The following is a 21,799-nucleotide window of genomic DNA, read 5'->3' as shown; positions in this document are numbered from 1 at the left end:
GAAAAGACGGCGAACCCGTCAGCTGGCTCTCTGTCTTGGAGTGATCTCCTAAGCYGCTAATCGCAAGCGGGGCACAAGCGGGGTGCGGTGCAGCACRCGGCTGCCCTGGGCCGGCTGCCCCGCGTCCATCCGCTTTGCCGCTCCGGAGCCGGGAGCAGCAGCGTTTAACGCCGTGAAGCCGGGCCTCCCGGGAGCTCCCCGCTAGCGAAACAACAACCTGCAAGTGCTCTCTGTCGTGCTTTTTTTTTTTTTTTTCTTCTATAAAAGTTATGTTAACAGCTGTTATTGTGGATGCTAATGTCTTATCTGATTCTCTGTTTTCTGCCACTCATTGCTTTGTTCTTTATAAGCTCTTTTGTTTTCTGCTGGTCTGTCACTGCGTTTCTGCTGCCCCTCCCTCTAGCCGGGTTTGTCAAGTCGCCCATGTCAGAAACTAAACTCACGGGGGACGCCTTTGAACTGTACTGTGATGTGGTTGGGAGCCCCACTCCAGAGATCCAGTGGTGGTATGCGGAAGTCAACCGGGCTGAGGCTTTCAAACAGCTGTGGGATGGCGCTCGGAAGCGCCGGGTCGCCATTAACACTGCCTACGGGGCGAATGGGGTGAGTGTGCTGAGAATAACCCGCCTTACGCTGGAAGACTCTGGGACTTACGAGTGCAGGGCCAGCAACGATCCCAGGAGGAATGACTTGAGGCAAAACCCCTCCATAACGTGGATTCGAGCCCAGGCTACTATAAGCGTCCTTCAGAGTGAGTCCGGCACCCTGCAGTGGTGGTACAGTAGTAACTAGAGGCAGTCTGGTGACCCTTACCCCTCCCGTTACCCTTGGTATAACCCTCCTCCACCTTGTCTTGTTGTTTTGCACCCAGACCTGTCCCTCCACTTGTAGAGCTGAAGTGTCTGCCATCTGTGTCTCTTCTCCTTAGGATCAAAGGACTTGGGAAAACCTATGGATCTGTTCCATAGCTCCTGTGTGAAAACTCGCCCAGTGTCGCTTTTCTGTTCCTTCCCTGCCCCCTTTAGTTTTGTAGTAGGTTTCCAGCCATCCTAATGCTGGCTTCTCCATGAGTGCCTTTATATTTGATTTATATATTCTTCCCAGATCTAACTGTTTTATTTTTATTTCTTCTGTTCTCTCAGAATTTCTCTGAATGCCTTCCGCACGTGGCTTTGGTTGCATATATACTTCTGCACAAATCTTTCCCTTTCAGTTACATGTGACCTTTAATGTGTAGATTTTTCCATAAAATCATGGTGTTTCTTTTCCTTTCTGAACAGCAGCATGTTTCCTAATGAGTTCTCTGATGCGGAAGCACCGAACTGATGCAGCTATTCTTAAACTAGGCTGTGAAAGGGGAGGAAAAAATTCCTTCCCCAATGTTAGACTTAACTTTAGCTGAATGAGTTTCATCTGAGAACGCAACTTTTGGCAACTGAAAAGCTTTCAAAAGTGGAGAATATGGTTGACCCAGAATTGCTTTTATTCTCTGTTTTTACAAGTCTTAAGCATCCTGCTGGCTTTTTAAGCAGTCCCTGACATGTTTGGACATTTATTTTATCAGAGTCAGTATAGAAGAACCCTATTTCATTTGCTAACAAGTAAATGTGTAATGAGCTGTGAGCAGTGTGACTGCTGTGTGGAAGGTACAGGAGAACTTGCTTTCTTGGTGATTTCTCAATGCCTTAAGGTGGAATAGTGGAAGGTAGATACTGTCTTGCCATTGCACTCTGTTTCAATAGACCTTTATGTGCGACTTTGATTTTTGTCTAAGTACAAAAGTGTCAAACTCTGTAATTATGTCTCAGTTATATTTTTGGGCTACCTAGAGAGGTGTGTCCCTAAGCACATCCACCTCTGGCTGCTGTTCCKCTGGGCATTCACTCTCTGGACTGCCTGGTGCCGCGACGGAGCGGTGTGGCAATGTCCCCAGCGCCGAGCTGGAAGAGGGCGAGCGGTCTGCTGCAGTCGGTGCTGGCGGATCAGAGAACCTCCCTCCGGGAAATGGGAAGAACATTGATATGTGTGGAAAAATAAGTAGAGAATGAACCCAATGGTGTGGATCTACTTAAAAATTTAAGTAGCATTGGGTTGTTGGGCTCAAACCTGCTCAGCTTTCAGCCTGAATGCTTGATCCCTCCCTCATCCTTTGAGGTCCCAAAGGACTCAGGTCTGTAGACCGTTTGTAATGCCTACAATAGCAAGAACTGCRTAATTTTAGGAAATGATACTACCTTAAGACAAAGCTTAAAAATTTTTTTCTGCAGGAAGTAGCATCTCCTGGAAATCCCCCCTCTCCATGCCCCTGCTAAGGCCTTTAGCTTCTCTTGCATATGGAAATATCCGAGGTGTTTCTGTTCTCCTCTCCTGGTTGTGCAGTCCATTTGAGTAACCTACGGAGGAAGAAAATCCTTCTCATATGTAAAGTCAGTAATGGTGTTCGTGTGGCATGAATTTGGAAGTGAATTACTGTGAAGATGTCTCCACATGGAAAGCTGGRTTTTCCCTCCTCTCTGGCCACTGAAACTAACCTGTTCTGGGGGTTGAAGCTTAACTTTTCCTCTTCATCCCCAGTTGAAGGCTTCTTGTCATATCTGCATCCAGCACTACTAATTCTGGAGTGTGTACCATGACTCATTGCTAAGTGCCTTGGACCCAGGACAATTCTTCTGGTTTTGTTTTTTATTCATGTTGATGTGAGGGACAATGTCCAGCTAATGCTTTTATGCTTTTGCTCTGTAGTACTGCATATATTAAGAGATCTGACCAACTGTTTGGGAAACGGAGCACACAGATATCAAGCCCCTGCATGACAATACAGAAAATAGAGATAAGGGGGGAAAGCAGACTTCCAAGCAGTTCCTGCAACATGGGAGGCATCTTATCTGAAGCCTCTCAAAATGTCTGTGCGGCCGCTTTGTGTGCGCAAACCCCAGTTTGCATTAGAAATGGGAATTTTCTGACTAAACAGTGTGGGAGTTTCTTGCTGCTGGTGGCCGTTTTGCTGCTGGCCTTATTTGACATCAGCACCGTGGAAGAGGAACGTCGAACATATCGGAAGAGCACAGCTTCTTTTCACTGTCATTTTAAATCATAGCTCGTGTCCGATGTCCCAAATGGCGTGCAGAGAGATCAAGTGCAACTGCTGATCTTAAAAATTAGCACCTGAGAACTGGAATCTGGTATCTATCTCGTTACTAATCTGGGTAATGGATTTCAGTTGTGAATGTCCTTTTTTATTAAAGGAAAAAAAAACAAGACAAAACTGATCTTGCACAAAATTGACAGTTTAAGTGCAGAAAGCATCTTCAGCATCCTGCTCTTGCAGTGGGGCATCTTTCTTTGGGTGTCTCTGTCCCAGGAATAATCCATTTGCAGTTTGTCTTCCAGAATTAAATCAGGCTAGAATTGCCAGCTTGCTCTTTTTACAGATTAAAATACAGTAAATGCAGGTAAAAGATGTAAGGGAGACTGAAGTTGCCTCTAGTCTCCTTTCATTTTTCTTCAATCCTAAAACTTCAAAATGTTGCAAGTCGGACACAAAAGCCCCCAGAAAGCTCCAGCAAAAGCTTTGTTATCAGTTGCCTTTACTTCAGTGTGTTACAAACTTGGGACAGATGTAAGTGTTTTTGGACATCACAGCTTAGCTGAGAGATGTCAGCAGAAATAGTCATTGAAGGCGGCTTTTCGTTTGTGTGTTCTGGCTYGTCAGTCTGAGGAGCAGACCTCAGATCATCCGTTACCAGCAACACGTGAAAACCAAACTACCACCTTCAAAAGCCTTCTGGACGGTGTCCTTGTTAACGTTCTGACTTCTGTAGCCTGGACGCAATTTCCTCTTGGTGACTTTTCCTTTGTTGATAGGATTTGTGTAAGAAATACCTTCCGATGGCCGCAGGCACGCTGCCCGCTTCCAGGCTCGCTGCCGGCCCGTCGCCCTGGTAGCTCGCGGGCAGCAGCGGCTCTTCCAGCTGCTCCCTCCGAATGTGTCGTCTTCTCTTTCAGTGGCCCCTGAGCCTGCGCTGCCAGCTTGCCCTTAAAAGGAAAATACTTTGTCTCTTTTGCGGACTGAAAAATTTTAAATAGCTGTGAAAAAAGTTCTGTAGCTGGCCTGCTGAAGAAAGGAGAAAAGGTTCTACAGGACTCAAATGGCTTTGTCAGCTTATTAGTAGATAAATGTTTTTTCTCCTTGCATCCCTGGACAGCAGTCTAAATACTGCATTGGAGAGACAAATGTTAAACGATGAAAAATGCAACGTTTTTGAGGGTACTGGTATTTTCCACTTCCCCTCATATAATAATTTATTTTCCAAGTGCATTATATCCAGAAGACTGCATGGGTATGACTGAATTTGTGCTCCAGATATGTTATGTGAAGCGTGTTTGAGTTTTTACAGACTACTCGAAACCAGCTGAGACCCCGTAGGCCTTCAGTAGCGAGGTCTTTTTTTCCAAGTTTGGGAGGAAGTTTGTCTCAGCCGGTTCAAAAAATTCATCAGTCTTATTTGTTAGGAAGCAATAACCAACTGCACAATTTTAAGAAAACTCGGTTGTCAAATTTAAGGAGAGTGCCCTAATGTTAGCCTTATCGCTTTTGAAAAGCCTTACCAATAAATAATATGAATKTGACCTTACCAGGTAAGATTGTAAAGCGAAACAGTCTGGCTTCAGTTACCTAGTGCAACTAGCAAAGTCCGAAACTCTTGTGCTCTGTTTATTAAATGAAGCTCAATTTTTTTTTTCTTCATTAATAYTTACATTTAAGGTTACTCTATAAACTAAATAGTTCCTGACTTTACTTTTAACATGGTACGTAATTGGGGTTTTTTTAGTTGTTATGCATTAAGGCCTGCTTTCAGCCATTCTTCATCAGACTTGTGCCTTATTCACGTTTGGTATTTGCTCTAATTTTAGACATCAGAGAAGTTGCACTGTTCAAAATATCTTGTATGCACAGGATGAAACCTTTCTTAAGCTTCATCGAAATGCAGCTTTGCCCGCTTGCTCTGCAGGGTTTCATACTAGCAGAGCTGTGCCTGCATCTTGCGTGGAAATGTGTCCTGGTGCAGACGGGGTATTTTTCTTAGGTGGACATTAGCCTTTCTGCAGAGGGGAAGTCCGGAAATGTTATTCACAAGATTCTAACTTTGAAGGCTTTTCTATATAGAAAAAGGGTTTGTTTTTAAACCCCAAAATAAGTAGAGGAACCACCTAATAGCCAGAAACAAATTGCTTCCCGAAGGGTAGCTGGTTTCTTACGTATTGTCACAGGACCTGCGCTTTCTCTTATGTTGAATAGCGTGTAAAACCAAGTAACAGTATTATACAGAAATCTATAGAGATGCTAAATATTAAAAAAGTCTAAAATAAATAATTCTCTTTTTTCCATAGAGGGAAGCTGATCCCTAAAGTGTTGCCTTCGCTAGTGGTCAGCTGCTTGCTTGTGACTTTCTTGGTGTTTTCCCAAATTAGTGCAGTGACGTTCCTTGTGTAGCCTCCTTCCCTTCCCAATTCCCCTCTCGCTTTTAGACTAGTGTGGCACGATCGTTAGCGAAGATTTGTTGCTATTTAACGTGTCCGTTGTTTCAGAGCCCAGGATCAATGCCAGCGAGGATGTAACCATCCATCCGTATGGTTCAGCCGTCACATTGCAGTGTAACCTCACCACAAGTCCCAGCCCCCTTTCTGCCAGTTACTGGGTGAAGAATGGAGAGGAGATCCCCGGCACCAGAAAATCTACAAACACTACAGAATACAAGTAAGTCAACTAGGAACCATCGTGATATTACGCTGGAGAACAAAAAACTTGGTAGACTTATGRCTTTGAAATAGATGATGGGATGTTGGGACTACCAGGTCCCTGGCTCAGCTTCACAGTGGTTAGACAAACTGCGTGAAGTGATCTGCGTTCAAGGCTCTGCAAAGAGCGCATCTGAGAGTCGTGTTAGAAGAACGATTCTGGAAAGGTTGTTCCCTATAGCTATCTTGTTTGAGTTAAGTAAACATGATATCAACATAAACATACCGTAAATTTCTCTTTGGCAAGTAGCCCATAGTTTCAGTCTAAACTCCTTTAGTGCTTCTCTAGACTACACATGATGTATGGACACAGGCACAGACACAAAGTCTAGTTTTCTTTTCCTCCGAGTATATTGTGCAGTCTATAGCCTGCTTATGTCTACATTGTGTCTGCATTTGTAGCTGTGATTTTTATCATGCAGGGAAAACGCTGCATGTAAATCACTGCTGAAATCGGCTGTTTTAGTTGTCTTCAAGCCTTGCAAGATGAAAGACCGTGTTCTCTGAGCTGTTACTGATGTGTCATCAGAGTACAGTACTATGAAATTTTACCAGATCTTGATTGAACCAGTACAGCTGTATCACTTGTGCTTCTTATTTGTCAGTACATCCATGTTTTAAGCATTCATCTGTCTCACATGTGCATGTTCCGGCTTTGTCTCCATACTTTCTATCTGAAGAGAGTGCATTCAGCCACCTCTTCCATTTCACCGCAGCAGAAATTCTTTGAGGGCTTCTATATTCCTGAAATGGGACTTTCTTGCTGTGCAGTTGATGAGAGCATGGGAGAGTTTGCTCAGTGATGACATCAGAGATCTATTCTGTACCTGTGGTTCTCTTGCCTTTTTTTTTTTCCCCCTTTTGTTTTCTTCTCTTGATGACAGTGTAGACAGCAAATACAACTTTCTCTGCAGTGTTAAGGTAGAATGGAGAACACTTAAGTAATTTAGTCTTTGGAGACACTAGACCACTTCTGACCCTCCTGTTACCTATTTTGCCAGAAAGAGGTGCCTACTTCTGGGCAAAGCCTGCTATTTACACAGCATCTGGTTTACTGTGCTGGTCTCACTGCACTAAAGGATGGAAGCAAGTCTTACGCTCATCTGATTTTTTTTCTCTCATCTCCAGCAGAATACAGTGGGCTCTATCACTAGTGTTGCTTTCTGGCACAGGATTAAGAAATACTCGTGATTTTCATTGCCTTAGCAGAGTATTCTCTCATGAGGTTCTGGAAGTTGTTTTTGATTCTGACAGAAAGTAGGTGTTCAAGTTTTTCCTTGGTTTTCCGCTTCAAATCACTTTGCATTATCTGTTCAAATTTGCAATTGGAAAAAAAAGTAAGTCTCATTTAGTTCTATAATTACATCCTGTTAGTTCTTCAGTGCAATGTTTTACACTGGGAGTGTGTTTTAAAGGGTCCACTTTCTTACTCATCATGTTTATCAGGGACCGGAATTTTATTTAGTGAGCCATCTTGTACAAAAGCACTTGAGTGATGTGACAGGCATGTTATGGCAAGATTGCTGAAAATCGCATGTTACTGTTCAAGAAACTAAGCATCAAGGCTGACTTCTCTATAGCTGTTCCATGCTAGGGTGGACTTTTCCTTCCAAATTCCTCTGTAAAGGAGGAATTAAACTTGCAGTTGTAACTTCCTGCAGAAGGAATAGATAAGGTGGGTAGTCTGTAAAACTGTTACCTCGTTCTTGGTGAATAAGGGTTTTAGTAGAGCCTGCTGCAAACACAGGGGCTGGTTGAGAATTCAGTGAATTTGCATTTAAAAAGTAGCTCTTGAATTCCTACTCATTTGCAAGCCGCTTTGCTGCACTTTGCTGCATGTCCTGGTTCCAGGCTTTGTGTCACTTCTTCTCTGCATGTGATCGCACTGCATTTGGTCCATTCCTTAACTTCTAGATTGAAATTATTATTATTATTTTTTTTTGATCCAGGAATATCAAATTCTGTCAGTGAGGATTCATGGAAGCAATGTCAATATGGATGTAATTAAAACAAGTTATTAAGTTTTAGCCCGAGCAGCTTTTTGATATTTTACTGACCAAAAAAAAAGTTTCAGGTTCTTGGTGTTTCATAGTGATTAAGCTGGTTTGCTATAAAATACAGTTATTACTTCAAATTCAGCTTTGTGTACCATCCAGAAAGCTTCAGACTCATAGGTTAAAACGTTTACCCTCTTAAAAAGCCCTACCTCATATAACGTTAATAGGGAACTCATGTAACATTAGAAATGGAACACATCTTCCCTAATTCGTCATTCCAATTTGATAAAGCTGTTCTTGCTGGAATGCGGCTATGTTCAGAAAAGCCAAAGTATAGCTTTTCAGCAAACCGTTCTAATAACTCTTGTTCATTTTTAATTAAAACTGTATTCTTTCACAAGCAGTGACAGAAAGCGTTTCTGGATGTCCCGTAGTTTGAGGAACGTAGAAATGGCAGATGGCAAACCTGTCACCTGGTCTCCATCTGTAGTTTGGAAGAGAAGAGTGATCACTTGCTTCTACGTTCCTAGTCAGTTAATTCAGAGTTGGGTGACAGGTTGCTGAGCTAAATGGAAGAAAATATTTCTTGCATCTGCTGAAAAATCTACAGCTGTGAAGAGCTGGGCCCTTCCTAAAACCACAGGACTGAGGGAAATTATTGGCCAAGCAAGCTTGTTTTAAGTGCTTGTCTGTCTTTAAGACGTTGCAGCCGTATCAGTTTGCACTTAAGTGGTTTAATAATTTATGGTAAGAATACTCTAGTAATAAGCTGCCATAGTTTCATACTTTAAAAATAAACCTCTGTAGAACTGAAAGAATGCAGTGTTTTATGCTCCCCCTTGTCCCTTAGGCGTTGCCTGTAGTGGATAAAAACTAGAGGTCAAATTGTGATCACTTAACTGTTTGGGTCCTTGACACAGTGACAAAAAGCCAGGTCTTCTCTGCCTTCCAGCAGAACTAAGAGCCCTTCACAATAGCTTAGGAATGGAGGAGATGGTTGCGTGGGGTTGTCCCWTTACAGGTAGGTGGGAAGTGCCCCTTTCCCACATTTTACCTGTAGTCTCAGCGGGCTTTAGTGTTATGAGTTGTTGTGCACTTCCTAAGGATACTTTGCCTGCCTACAGTTTAAATTGCAATTATTGCTGTGGTGTTTAATGATAATAGGGAGCAATCGTTGTTTCTCTTGTTAAGTCTTTAATTTTAACTCTAAAAAGTGGGTATGTTATTGCCTGTCTGAAAAGTTTATTAACTTTATTTATAACTAACTTTAGACTTTCACCAGTGACTCTGGAAAGTAAGTGCTGTAAACACAGTGAGACTTGAGTCGAAGTATTGTATTAAACTGGGGAGCTTTTTCCGTGTGTCTAAGCCGTTTCCTTGTGCAATTTAATTCTTTTATTACAATAGTCTTCTGCTTCAGGGTTTCTGTTCATCTGCATGCTATTCACTTAATGTGTTTAAAAAACAAAACAAAACAACACCAAGGTGCCTTTCAGTAAAGGGAGGGAGGGGAAGAACTAATGATTTGTTCTGTGCTATGGAAAGATGATATGGAAATAAAGATTCCACATCACATCATAGTATGTTTCCCTAGTCTAAGAAAGATGTCTTTTACAGGTAAATATCTGAAGAATATATATGTACAGCTTTTAACTCAGTTATATCCAAAAGCTTTTTTGAAGGACGGCAAAAGCTGGTGGACTTGAAATTAGCACCATCTTTAACATAAATTCTTGATTTTTGTGTTTATTGCAGCTCCAGTTTTCTTCTGGCTGACTTGCATCTATTTTTTCCTCTACTAGTTGTTGTTGCATTAGGGTCTTTTGTAATTTTAAGTGGCAGCAGACTCCAGTGCCGTGTCTTCCTTTTGTGGGTTGACCAGCTTTTGCAGTTTTTCCATGTCCAGTCTGAATCGGAGAAGACTATTAATGGACCAGTTGCATATCTCTTATTAAAAAAGAAAACAGCTTATGAGATGATGACAGTGTCAGCCTTGGTTATATTTGTAGTCTGACACATTTCAATTGGATGTGCTACAAGTCTTCTCCATGCAGATAGTACATATAAATCACATTCTCCTCTCAACGGGAGGCAATACCTGCCTAATCTTCCGTGCAGACTAGTGACTTGAAGATGTCTTGCATCAAACTAATTGTAGTGTATAATATAACAGATGTCAGCCTCTTTCCTTGCTTTTAAGCTCAATGCAGCTTCTCCAGCTAAAATGGTACTGACTTGCCAGATTAGAGCTTACCCTTTTTCTAGGCAAACAACATACTGTATTTCAAGTACGTACACCTGCACAACATACCTTGAATTAACGATTTATAGCTGTGACATTCAGTTGAAAGATTAAAGTCTTTGGGGAAAGAAAAAAATTCCTAGCCTGCTCATTTTTGGTTGCTAACACAGTACCTAACGCGGCTCATGTGTTCTCTCCCTGTCTGCAGGATTTTGAAGCCCAGAGCAGAAGAGTCAGGGGAATACTTGTGCGTGTTTGTGTTTTCAAACTCTCCTATAGCCAACGCCACTATAGAAGTGAGAGGTACTCGTTTTTTGTTTTGTTTTGTTTTGCTTCCTCTCCCCTGAAAGCGAAGTACTTTCACTGTCTTTGCCATCTCACTCGGTGTCCATACAAGACAGCCTAACTCAAGTGGCCTGTCCTAAGAAAACTTCCTCTTGAAATCATGGCTGTTTCTATCTAAYCCGTGGTTATAATTTCTGGGGAAGCCCTGCACCAAATCGCAGGGAAGATCTAACAAATACGGGATTATGTACGCTGCACTGGTGATCCTCACAGAGGGTACTTAAATTTACCTTCTAGCACATAGAATATGGCTGTGCTGATGCAAAGACATCTGTGGTTTCTTCCCTGTTTCACAGCATGGCAATAAATGAGGCCTTCTTCTGAATGTATTCAATGTGCTTTGAATTTCTCTGTGGTTCCTGAATGAAAAAAAGTATGAACCAGCATCTCAAGTAYGGCAGCTTGGAGCTGGTGTACTTCTAGGCTTGTGTCTGGCGACTCTGCTCCAGCTGCTGGGAGAGCCTGGGTTCCACGTTGGACGGGTGCCCCGTACCAGACTGATGGGGTTTTCTACTTTCATGCACAGTTGTTGTCCTGTGTGTTTTAGTGCTGTTCTGACATCTTTAGGAGCCTAAAATTGTGGACAGAAACTGCAAAATGCCAAAGTTGCCTGAAAGAGAATTTTGCACTGCAACAAATCAGTGTTCCTTGGACTGAGTTTTACTATAGACGCTGAACAAGAGAAGAGTGTTTCTTTTATAGACATACACAACAGAGGTAGCATGGAGACAAYAGTGTTTTATACAGTGTTTAACTGTATCTAGAATACAGTTATTGTTCCCTGAATAGCTGTGGAAATTCCTGGCCCATGTAAGGCTATGGCTCRCTTCTCTGCAGTAGCCGTTGTTTTCCCCTTGTAGCAACACAGAATGATGCATTATGTCAGCTTTTTAATCAAAGACTGATAAGATACCGTGAAATGTGTTAGTCTTGCAACCAGTTTATGCATGTCTGGGATTGTACTGATGCTTGTTTTATGAAGGTGTATTGTAAATTTGTTTGAGACCTAATTTAGTGTTGCTTACCATCTTCATTACGTCTCCAGCTCAAATGTAGAACTTCCTCTGCTGCTGTCCGGCCAATAGCAAGTGGGAAGGAGGATGGTTCATGTTCATTCCTGGTATTCCTCTACCAGTGATGGAGCCTCTCCTGATTTATTTTGTGATTGTTGTTTAAATTAGGTACCACAGATCTGTAGTAAAAGCTAAAAGCTTGCTGATTGACTGTCCTGATTTTTAAACAGTATTTTGGGGGTGTTCTTATGTTTTTAAGGATCTTTCATAAAGTAGCCTATCTAAATATACCCAGYGTTTAACCAAATCTGGCCCAGAAGGTATCTCTGCAAGGAGAAATGAASTCTGCAAAACATGTGCTCGTATGAATGCACCACAAATTCCTGTTGGCCTAGCCAAAAGGTGTAAAGTATGTGAACACACGAGGAACTGCCTATTACTGCTGAAAACGTGACCGCAGTTTCAAAACTAATCATTGCCTTGCTTAGATCAAGTTGAACTCAAGTTCATGCTGTACTTAGTGAGCTTGTCTTCTGGGTTTTCAAGAAGGAACATAAGTTTTTTGATTTTTTTTTTTTCTTTTTTGCATTCTGCTCTTATTCTCTTATTTTGCCAAATCTKCTAATACTATCTTACTTAAGATCTCACTCCTTTCTGCCTCTTCCAGCCTGTTTTCAAGGGCGACAACAGCCACTCCCAGAGACGGGAAATTTAGCTTTGATAGTGGATTGCATAAGACCTTCTCCAGCTTGGTATAATCTCTCAAAAGATCTTACRGAAACATTTGGCTTACGGCTCCTCTGCTGTACCACGGTGGGTGGGAGCATAGGGACACCTGGAGAGCTTGGCAGAGGGGATGCTACAGGGACACCGACTTCAGGATTATAGCAAGAAAATTCAATACATGTGATTGAACTACTGGCACAAAGGGCAGGAGCAGAAACGTAACTGATCGTACTAACAACTTTCCATGCATCATATATAAATACCAATGAGCAATCATCAGTTATAAGTTAATGACTCCAGCACCACTCCTTGGAGGTATAAAGCTTTCTGCTTGCTCAGCAGTCGTAATTAGAGGACTGGCTAACCCCGTTCTCTGGCTCCTCCTTACAGCGTCACAAGAGTTGCTTGGCCTTGAATTTTCCCTGAACGTAGAGAAGTATCAGGGGTTGTCTAGCGTGGGAAGCACCCTGTCAAGTCCTCTGCAAAGCAAATTGGAACATGTGTATTTTTAAACTGAAAACATGTTTTTCTTTCTAACTTCTATTAAATGGAAACTTATGTAGTGGCAAACTGAGACCACATTGAAAGCATGAGTTGGAGAACTCTGTGTTTGTAGTTTCCCTGCAATGCTAGGGCTGTACGTAAACTCATTCTGATCAGAATATTCATTTAAGTTACAGCTCCTGCAAGAGCTGTACAGCTAGAACTTGTACGGTTTGACATATGTTCTCTTGGATATAAATGTCCTTGAATACTATTYGTGCTAGTTGCACAGACTGCGCGAGACTTTTCCGCTCTGCAAAGGAAGGCATGCTTTGCAGTTCCTGCAGTTCGGTGGTGGATACTGTCCACCTCCTGCTAAAGCAGTTCTAGTTCTGCAGTCAAGCTGATTTCGGTACTGCTTCATTTGTGGACGATGTTACATTCTCGTTAATCAAGGAATGTATAAGGTAATACAGCAGTGATGATTGTTTGACCATGCAGGTGCCATCATTTAATGCTTACCGGCATGTGTGGCCTGTCACAGTATTTGTGTACACGCAAATGTACACAATTTTAATGGTTTAACTGGTGACTGTAATTGTGCTGCAGTTGCTAATTGCTGATGCACATAGAAAAGATGGTTCTGAGTCTGAAAGTGCCTGTGGACCAAAATAGTGACTTTTTGACAACTTGTGAACAACTTTAACAAATACCTCGCAGCAAATGAAAGCCAAGATACAGCAGTGCCATTTGCCTTTATGTAATATTGCCTATTTTGTTCCTGCATATCTGAGTGCTGTGTATATGAAGATAAAAATGCAGAAACATAAGTGTTGCTGTTAGAATTGCTACATGTGCTTGCATATTAAAAGCAGCTGTTCTTGGTAAAGGAATTATTAGGCTAGAACTAGTATAAAAGCTGTTGAACTGGAATACTGGGGTTTAATGGCGAYCTTTGGGAGGTCCCAGGAATGACTCAAGTCCGGCTTCGCCGATACGCTGAGCTTTGGATGAAGCGCCTGGCGCAGTCTTTGCACGCTCCTCTCTGATCCCCTCCGAGCTGTCAGGGGGGCATTGCACGAGTACAGCTTTAAGCGTGGAACTGTAAGCCGAGCAAATGTGGATATTGCAAGACTTCTGCCTTGGAATAGGGGTCTTCTCCCACCTTTTGCTTCTGCATAGAGGTCAGCTGGCTGAGAGTGTTGCTAGTGACCAGCCCATGTTGGATGATGCGGTTATTTGTCAGCAGGGACCGYGAGGATGATCAGAGTCACTAGTCAAGGTGCGGTGTGCTAACTCCTTTCTGTCTCAAAGTAAGCTGCTTTTAATTGCTCCATTGCCACAAAGTGGAAACACCTGCAGTGCTTTTGCTGCATGGTTACTTTGTTGGAGCTCTACTGAAAACTTGAAGACTCAAACAAAAAACCTCTGCAACTGTTTAAAGGGTTTTGTCTTTGCAATCCTTCTGCTCTTACCCAGAACTTGGGGAGGAAACAAGTTCACCCTGCGTCTTCTGATGCTCTTCAACCCATAGTCCTGGGCAGGGCAGCAGCAGTGTGAACACGATGGGGAGGAACATGCTTCCAGTTCCCTCCCGCTGTCCAGAAATAGTGCAAGGACCAAAACATCGAAGTACATAAGATGACGTAGTGATGGCGTACATCTCCTCTCTCTGCCCTGCCTTCTCATCAAAGGTTCCTCTCTTTCCATACCCCTGGACAAGCAGAGCTTTTTATTGCCTTTTCCTCTAAAGCCTTGCTGCTGTCATTGGATCAAGGAGGTTCTCCTGATTTCTCTCCTCATTCYCCACTCCAGAAAGCTCCTTCCTCTCCTCCTGTCCCCCCCAGGTAGTTGCTTTCCCARTAGCAAAGGCTCAAACAAGTCCCACTGCTGCTGCGAGAGCATAAAACTTAGCAGCTCTGTAAAATGTCCTGTCCTGTGCTGAGCCAGAGGCTTTTGTGTCACACACGATACCTGCACCCGGCACATGATTCTTCAGCCTTCGCTCTGGTGCTGGCCAAGTGGCGTGCTGGAAAATGAACGGTTATTTCAGCAGCCTTGGAAGATCTTGGTTTCTGATTCCTGGCTGTCTCRGGAAACCTTTACAGCAGTTTAACAATGTTGTGCCAGAAGTGAATTAAGAAATCTGGCATTTTCTCATCACAGCTGCATCTTGGAATAGTCCTATACATTGAAAAGAAAAAAGGAAAAAAAAAAAAAAAGGCGTTTCACGTTCTGTCTTCGCAGTAGCTTTAGTGCACCTTTTTAGCTCTACACCCAGACTAAAAAGGTAGAAATTGATAAGAATTCTCATGCAGAAAAATAAGACTTCTAGAGCCCTTTTACTAGGTCATCCTTAAGACATAGCGGTTTTGACATGCAAGAATATTTTTAGGTGCTTTTGCCCTTGCTTTAATTTGGTATTTTAATGGGAAAACTTGAAGGGGTTTTGTTAACTGGGACATGGTTGGGAACTGTTATGCATATTAGTTGTCCCCTCCTTTTTAGTAACTCCAGTCAAATATCTTGAAAATAACCTGGAAACAAAGGAGTGAATCCCTTTTTTGTATAAAAAAAATGACATTGCATGCCCTTTAAGGGAAAAAAAAAAAATCTTTTCAGGGCAGTATTGAAAGAATACAATTCCTGAAGTAGCTGTGCAGTGCGTTTTGTGCCTACTATGTACTTGATGCTTGAAGATGCAAAGTTTACTTAGGCACAAACCCTTTTTCTTCTGTGATGTTTTTTAAAACTATCAAAAGAATGATGCTTATAAGAAGTTTACTTTTCTGTTAAGAATGGCTATACCTATATTTAACTTTTTTTTTAACAATTAAATCCTGTCTGTCTTTGCTTTTCTATATGCTGTTTCAATCAAGTCTTTAGACTTTCAGTATTTAGTCTTCCTGTTCATAATGTAAGAATAAAAACCCTGCTTTATTTTATCAGGGGCATTGACTTGGTTTCATTAAAGTGGGACCTGATGGAGAATGTTTTGTCCACGTCTCCCCAGCGAATTGYATCTGAACTGGGAAGTGAATTCTGCTGAACGCTGCCGCTTAAAAGCGGAAGCGAAATCTAAATCCTTTATGAACAAAAACTGCTTCATTCTGTACTTTATATCTTGCTGGTGCTGGAGCAGAATAGTGTAAGAAATCTTGACTAGAAAGGCTGCACAGGAGAACATTGCTCTGTTGCTAATTCTGTGATTGAGGTCAGCTGCAGTGATATTTTAATTGTAGTTTGCACAGCAGAATGCAATTAGCCACATATTTTGGTAGAATAAGTACCGGATTAATATCTCAGATGTAGCTTGAAACCAGCTAGCATAGGATGCTCTGAAATATTAATATTCCATGTAGTGCTCCCCTCAGACTGTGCACAAAAATAGTCCCTGTCCTAGTAGAGCTGGAGATGGCTGCTGCGTGAGTGTGCCCGGCGACGAAAAAAGCAGAATGTATTCTTGTCACTTGTGCTCTCCTTGGGATAACCCAGCAAAGATGTCCTCTTCTTCGAGAAATGTAATTATCTCTTGGCTGTAGGAGAACACTAGGTCACCCTGCAGTGGAAGTTGCTTTGTCCTAGAAAGCCTTCCCTCTTCCTTGCTCTTTCTGTATCCATCAGCGGCCTCCTGGAAGAAGTGGGCCAGCTTCACGGTGCTGACGTACGGCATGTTCCTCCCCTGCCAGGTTCTGCTTTGCCTCTCTTTCTGCTGGTAGACAGCAAAGAAAAGAAGTGCTGACAGATGGAGGCTGTGTGGGGCTTCGCTTTAAGCTGATGAATCCTATTTCTTCTTTTCCTCGTTGGAATAATTTGCAATTGCTTTTGACAGCCCATCAGTGCCAGTTTGGGGACTGTCACCTTGCCACCTTAAGTCTGTTTCTTGTGCTCCACTTCTGGCCTTTCGTTAAGTTGGAAGTAATCTCTGCGTATCACCTTCAAGTAAGGGGAAAAAAAAATCGCAAGGAAATCATTGGGCCTACTTAGCTTCTGCTTAAATGAAAACTTTCCAAACTTAGCAGGGATGAGATGGGACTTTTCAATAGATCGCAAGATGAAATTGCTTCTTACTGAAGAACCACTTTCTTTAGGAATAAACATAATCTTCTTTTTGAGGCTGTAAACAGTGTTTCAAAAGAACATTGCAGGTGCTTAGTGGTTCTTAATAAGACATAATGCAGCCCACTTAACCCTAAAGCAGATTTCTTTTCTGCTTAGAGACCTTCAACTTGAAAATTTAATTTCTTCTTAGAAATACTGCCTGTGCCAGTATCTGTGGTTGCTTAGCAAGCCTGGGACGTTCTTTCCTTTCCAGCTGACTTCAGTTTATATATCTAAAAGCTACTTTTTGCATAAGACCAGAGAATTGTCATGGCCTGGTGTCTTTGTTCAGCTCGTGTTTTATTTCCTTCAGATTTTTCCTGTTCGGCATCTGTAAAGATACATTTTTAGAAGTATTTTTTTAAAAAGTCTTAGCATGGTTTTTATCATGGTTATGGTTAGCAGCACCTTGCAAATAGTCAGCGTTTGTCTAGCAGCATCCACTGATCTTGTTGTACCTTTTATCATGTATTTTGAAAATTGCTAGCAAAGCTCTTGTTTGTCCATGTGAATGCTGAAGACTTGAATCAAGTATTTCCTTCACCTTCTGCCTTATAAGACAGGGATGTTACAATCCCAATGATATTTCTCTTGGCTAATGAATAGCCCCTTGCTGAAAAGGTGTTCAGCTTAAAATCAGAAAAAGAATTTGCTTAACATGTTAAAATACTTAAAAATGGCATAAATCCTGTTAGGGCTCTGCCAGAAATCCCTGGGGTTAACTTCAGTTTCTGGTGGGCAGGGTCTGCTGCGGGATTGGGCTCCGCTTCCTCTGCAGCGGCCTCCAGCAGGAGGAGGCTGCTCGGCCTCTCGGTCCGTGCGAAGAACAGCTCCGGCTGCTGCTGAGTCGGAGCAAACCTTGCGTTAGCAAATGGGACTGGAAGTTAGGATTTCTGTCAGCAGCAAGTCCACATTTCTTCATGTGACAAATGGTCAGAATTTCTGCAAAGGTGGCAGATTAGAATTTTATTATTTTTATTTTTTTAAAATACCTGGGTAGATTCAAGAGGCTGGGTCGGCGAATGTCTCCTGCTGATGTCTCTTCAGACGAACAGATGTGTACTGAAGAATGCTGTAGCTTAAGTATTCTAATGAGCATGGGTTTTGGTGGTTCAGAAACCTGTTTTATGCCTCCTCTAACAGTATTATCAAGCAGTTGCATTCCTGTCCTAAGAAGATCTTCCAGGAGAGCGGCATGGGATATTTTATGCATTTGAAAAACCCTTGCATTGGAAATACAATTCCTTTAGCGCTTAAACTGGCTGGATGTTTTCCCAAAGAGTTGTGATGTAATTCTTGGAAGAGCAGCAAGTTGCTCAAGATGTTTTGCTTGTTCTTCCTTGCTGACGCTGATCAGAACTGTGAATTTTGTCTAATTCTTTTAACTTGCCCTTGTGGATATGGTGTCAGGAGCCCATGCTCCCTTTCTACCCCTCTCTGCAGGGGCTGCTAGTGATGAAAGGAACTTTCCTTGAACAGACCCTTGTAATAAATTCCCATGCCGGAGGGTCTGTTCCTGGAGCGCTCGGATTGGACTTTGACTGGATTAACAGATCAGCGTCCAGCGGTCACACAGCAGGCCACGTGTGACATAATTAGCAAGCCAGAAAGCAAATGGGCTTTGAAGGTGGTCCCTGCAGCACCAAAGCCATCCGCTTAAGCGAGGGTTCGGCTCGGGCAGTCCGCTGAGCCGCAGTAACCTCTCGTGAGGTGTTAGGCTGCAAGAGGCTGCTGTGACAAACACGGCAAAGTGAATGACGGGCACTATTTCTAGGCAAATTAATTCCGAATATCCTCCACCGGTATTCGAGGCTGTTTTGCTCCGGGTTGCCCCCAGCTTATCTTCCATCTTYCTTAGAGTATACATTTGTATATAGGCTGAATGAGAAGATTCCGTATTGGCGGGATTTTGACTTTTGCCACGTTACAGGTATCTGACAGCTCCAAGGAGAGGTATTGCTGTAAGATGTAAGAAGTGTGAAGTGTAACAAGTCGTAGCAAGTTGGTGGATCAAACCTAAAATCCCACCGAAAGGAATAACGGCTTGACTGAGCTTTCAGAAGCCCATGTTAAGACGGGATCGGTTCAAAATCCTGAAACGCTGGGCAAGTTGCAAGCAGAGTCCCTGCCTGCTGAGCTGCCAGGCCGAAAGCCCCTGCGGAACCACGGGGAACTTCTGAGCGGGGAGGGAGATGGGGCGCCGCTGGGCAGGGGGGAGCTTCCGTGCTTCCCGCGCCGCAGACGGCTGGGCCGCTTGGGCTTTGTAGGTTTGTGCTTTTCGGTAGGTAACTAAAGTGCGATGTTGAGATGTCTCCTCTGTCCCTCCCCTTGCCTGGCAAACCCATCCCGAAAGACTTTCTTGCGGAGCTGCAGTTGAGATGCTGGTGGGAGAGAGAAGGGAATCGCAATTTCCCTTTTGTAAGTTGGGTTCGGCTTGGGAAAGGTGATCGCTTCCGGGGAATTTGTCGCTTGCATGGTCTGTTCAAATTCTCAGGGCTTAAGATCGTTACTTCTTTAATGAGCAGCTTGTAAACACAGAGCTTTTCTGTTTTGCAGCTATTCCTGACATCACTGGCCACAAACGAAGTGAAAATAAAAACGAGGGGCAGGAGGCAGTCATGTACTGCAAGTCCGTGGGCTTCCCGCACCCCGAGTGGGTTTGGCGCAAGAAGGTCAATGGCGTGTTCGAGGTAGGTGAACTGTGATACCGGCACGAATTAACCTGCTGAAACCCCCAGTGCGGAAGGAAATGAGCACCTTCCTTTTGGGGGTATATTAGTGCCTCGTAATTTCCCAAAGTGCAGTTCCTCAAAAGTCTAAGCCATCAGTGAGCGAAGCAGAAGCTTTTCAGTAGCAGCAAATAGAAAATGAATAAATATTTATAACTTAGTTGTGCAAATGGAGTTGCTTATTGCATTGCTACTGGACTAAGCTATGAATTGCCAAGAAAGATGCAATATTCAGGGCACCTGCTGCAAATTACAAAAAGCGAGTTGTGAAATCTACCTTAATGCACTTAGTTTTAAATTTCCTAAACTGTTTCTCAGTTTTACTGGTTGAGCTCACAAGACTTAGTATGAGGATGTGACAGTGACACCTTTTAGTATGTAAGTGGCCGTATTTTTTCCATGTGGCAACTGGTCTGTTGAGTGACAGATTTGACCAGCAATTGAAATAGCAGAAGAGAAGTTGGAGTCTGCTAAATCCTGGAGCCCGTCTATTTTCACATGGCTGTGTCGTCTGCCACAGCCGTAACGACTCGCTTGATACATGGGGGAAAAAATGATCGGTAAATAAGAGGATGGACTGATTGCTCACTGTTAGGTGCTAGCTTAAACTTTTATGAGGACGCTGAACTGAACTGCTGTGTGAATGGCTTGTCAAGGTTTGCAAATCATCAAAGTCCCTTTGTGGTTCTGTAGATTCTCATGCATGGTGGKTTTTTTTTTTCTTATTTTTTTTCAGGTTATTTGATAACCTGAAAGTTATTTGATAAATTCATCCAAGGTTAACTTGCAGGAAGAACAAACTTGTGTCTGTTCTCTTGTTCTTTGTTCTGCCAAGGTTTTGTCCCTTTTTAAAACTTTAATTAAGCGTAAGCAGCTCTGGAACTCTCTGCTCCAGATGTCGAAGGGATGTGGTGCCCCAAATTTCATGTTCTCTAAATATGCCTGAAGTAGGCAGCTTAGGCTGCCCTGCGCACAAATCTGTAGGAAGTACCTGTGTTTCTCTGGAAAACATAAAAAATGCAAGATTTTAGTAGGCCCTTCATACCTTAAACTGTGTGTGTGTGTGTGTATATATATATATATATATATTTTTTAAAGGCTAATGCTATATAGAATAATCTTAATTTGTACTGACTTTTTTTTCTTTTCTTTCTTTCACCCTCTACATTGAAATCTGTTTTTGTCCCCTGCTAGGGAACCTACCTTGTATGCTGTTACTTGTCTCATGTTCAGCCCAACCTGTTTCATCCCATTACTATAAATTGGTGAATGGAATATAACCGTTTCTTTCAAAGCACAAGGCTGAGAACACTGTAGCTTACGTGATCACGACTGTCAGCATTTCATGGCTGATGCTGTTAAAGTAGTTGACCACAGCTTGTCAGTCAAGATAGCAAGTTTTTTGTTTTGAAGCAAAATTCACTTTAGTGAGGGGTACAGAGCAAATGCTGGCAGTGGGCTGTTCTGTTGTGTGAAGGAACCAACTTCTTTGCAAGAATTCCTCAGAAATAAAAAAGACAACTCCCGCTCTTTCCTCTCCCATCTTTCTCCTTTTATCAGGACATCAACAACTCCTCTGGCAGGTTCTTCATTACAAATAAAGACAACTACACCGAGCTCAGCATCACAAATCTACAGATAAACGAGGATCCTGGCGAGTACCAGTGCAACGCAACCAACCTGATCGGCTCCGTCTCTGTCACAACCATCCTCCGTGTCCGCAGCCACTTGGCTCCCCTCTGGCCCTTTTTGGGGATTTTGGCAGAAATCATTATCCTCGTTGTCATCATAGTTGTTTATGAGAAAAGGAAGCGGCCGGATGAAGTCCCAGACGGTAAGTGCTCTCAGAGCCACTTATAAGAAAAGAAAAAGAAAAGGCAAAGAGGACTTATGGCAGCAGAGCAGACTGGGGCTTCCTAGAAGGAAGGATCAGCAGCGCAGTTCGTTCAGCTTTGAGAAGTTCTTTGACTTGTCAGCTGTTCACTCTCCAGACGTTAAGCCCAGTAAGCATACATGGTCCAAGTGCTGTGCAGTCACTGGATTTCCTCAGGTTCTCCAGCTGTGGAACAGGAGGGCAGTGATTTCAGTATCTTTAAAGCTTTTGTTGCAGAAGGTGGGCCTAATGCCGCCTCCTGCCTTTCCTGCTTCAGTAGCCCTGAGATGCTTCCCCCACTAATCCCGACTGGTGCTCCCTCTTCAATCTGGCATCTGGTTTGGGCAGTGTGCGGGTTTGAAAGGGAACATTGCACTTGGAGGGATTGTGCCCACAGAGATGTTAAAAAACATTARATGTTTTCAGCCAAAAAAAGAGGCAGGGGGCAGCCTCTCTTTGGTATGTAACTGAGTTTGTAATGAATTTAAGGA

General features: G+C 42.9%; 1 protein-coding gene across 1 annotated transcript in view; it reads left to right on the top strand.

Annotated features, from left to right (window-relative positions):
* NPTN (neuroplastin) overlaps window positions 1-21,799 on the top strand; it is a 43,021-nt gene that overhangs the window by 9,236 nt on the left and 11,986 nt on the right. The window contains exons 2-6 of the mRNA XM_026068362.1: window positions 351-751; window positions 5,590-5,758; window positions 10,247-10,341; window positions 19,263-19,396; window positions 20,996-21,269. Of these exons, the coding sequence (XP_025924147.1) occupies window positions 351-751; window positions 5,590-5,758; window positions 10,247-10,341; window positions 19,263-19,396; window positions 20,996-21,269 (1,073 nt within the window). The remainder of the gene's footprint in view (window positions 1-350; window positions 752-5,589; window positions 5,759-10,246; window positions 10,342-19,262; window positions 19,397-20,995; window positions 21,270-21,799) is intronic.

The sequence above is a fragment of the Apteryx rowi genome, unplaced genomic scaffold, assembly GCF_003343035.1.
Source record: "Apteryx rowi isolate R43461 unplaced genomic scaffold, aptRow1 scaffold_27, whole genome shotgun sequence".
Classification (NCBI taxonomy): Eukaryota; Metazoa; Chordata; class Aves; order Apterygiformes; family Apterygidae; genus Apteryx; species Apteryx rowi.
This window is presented reverse-complemented; position numbering and strand designations above follow the sequence as displayed.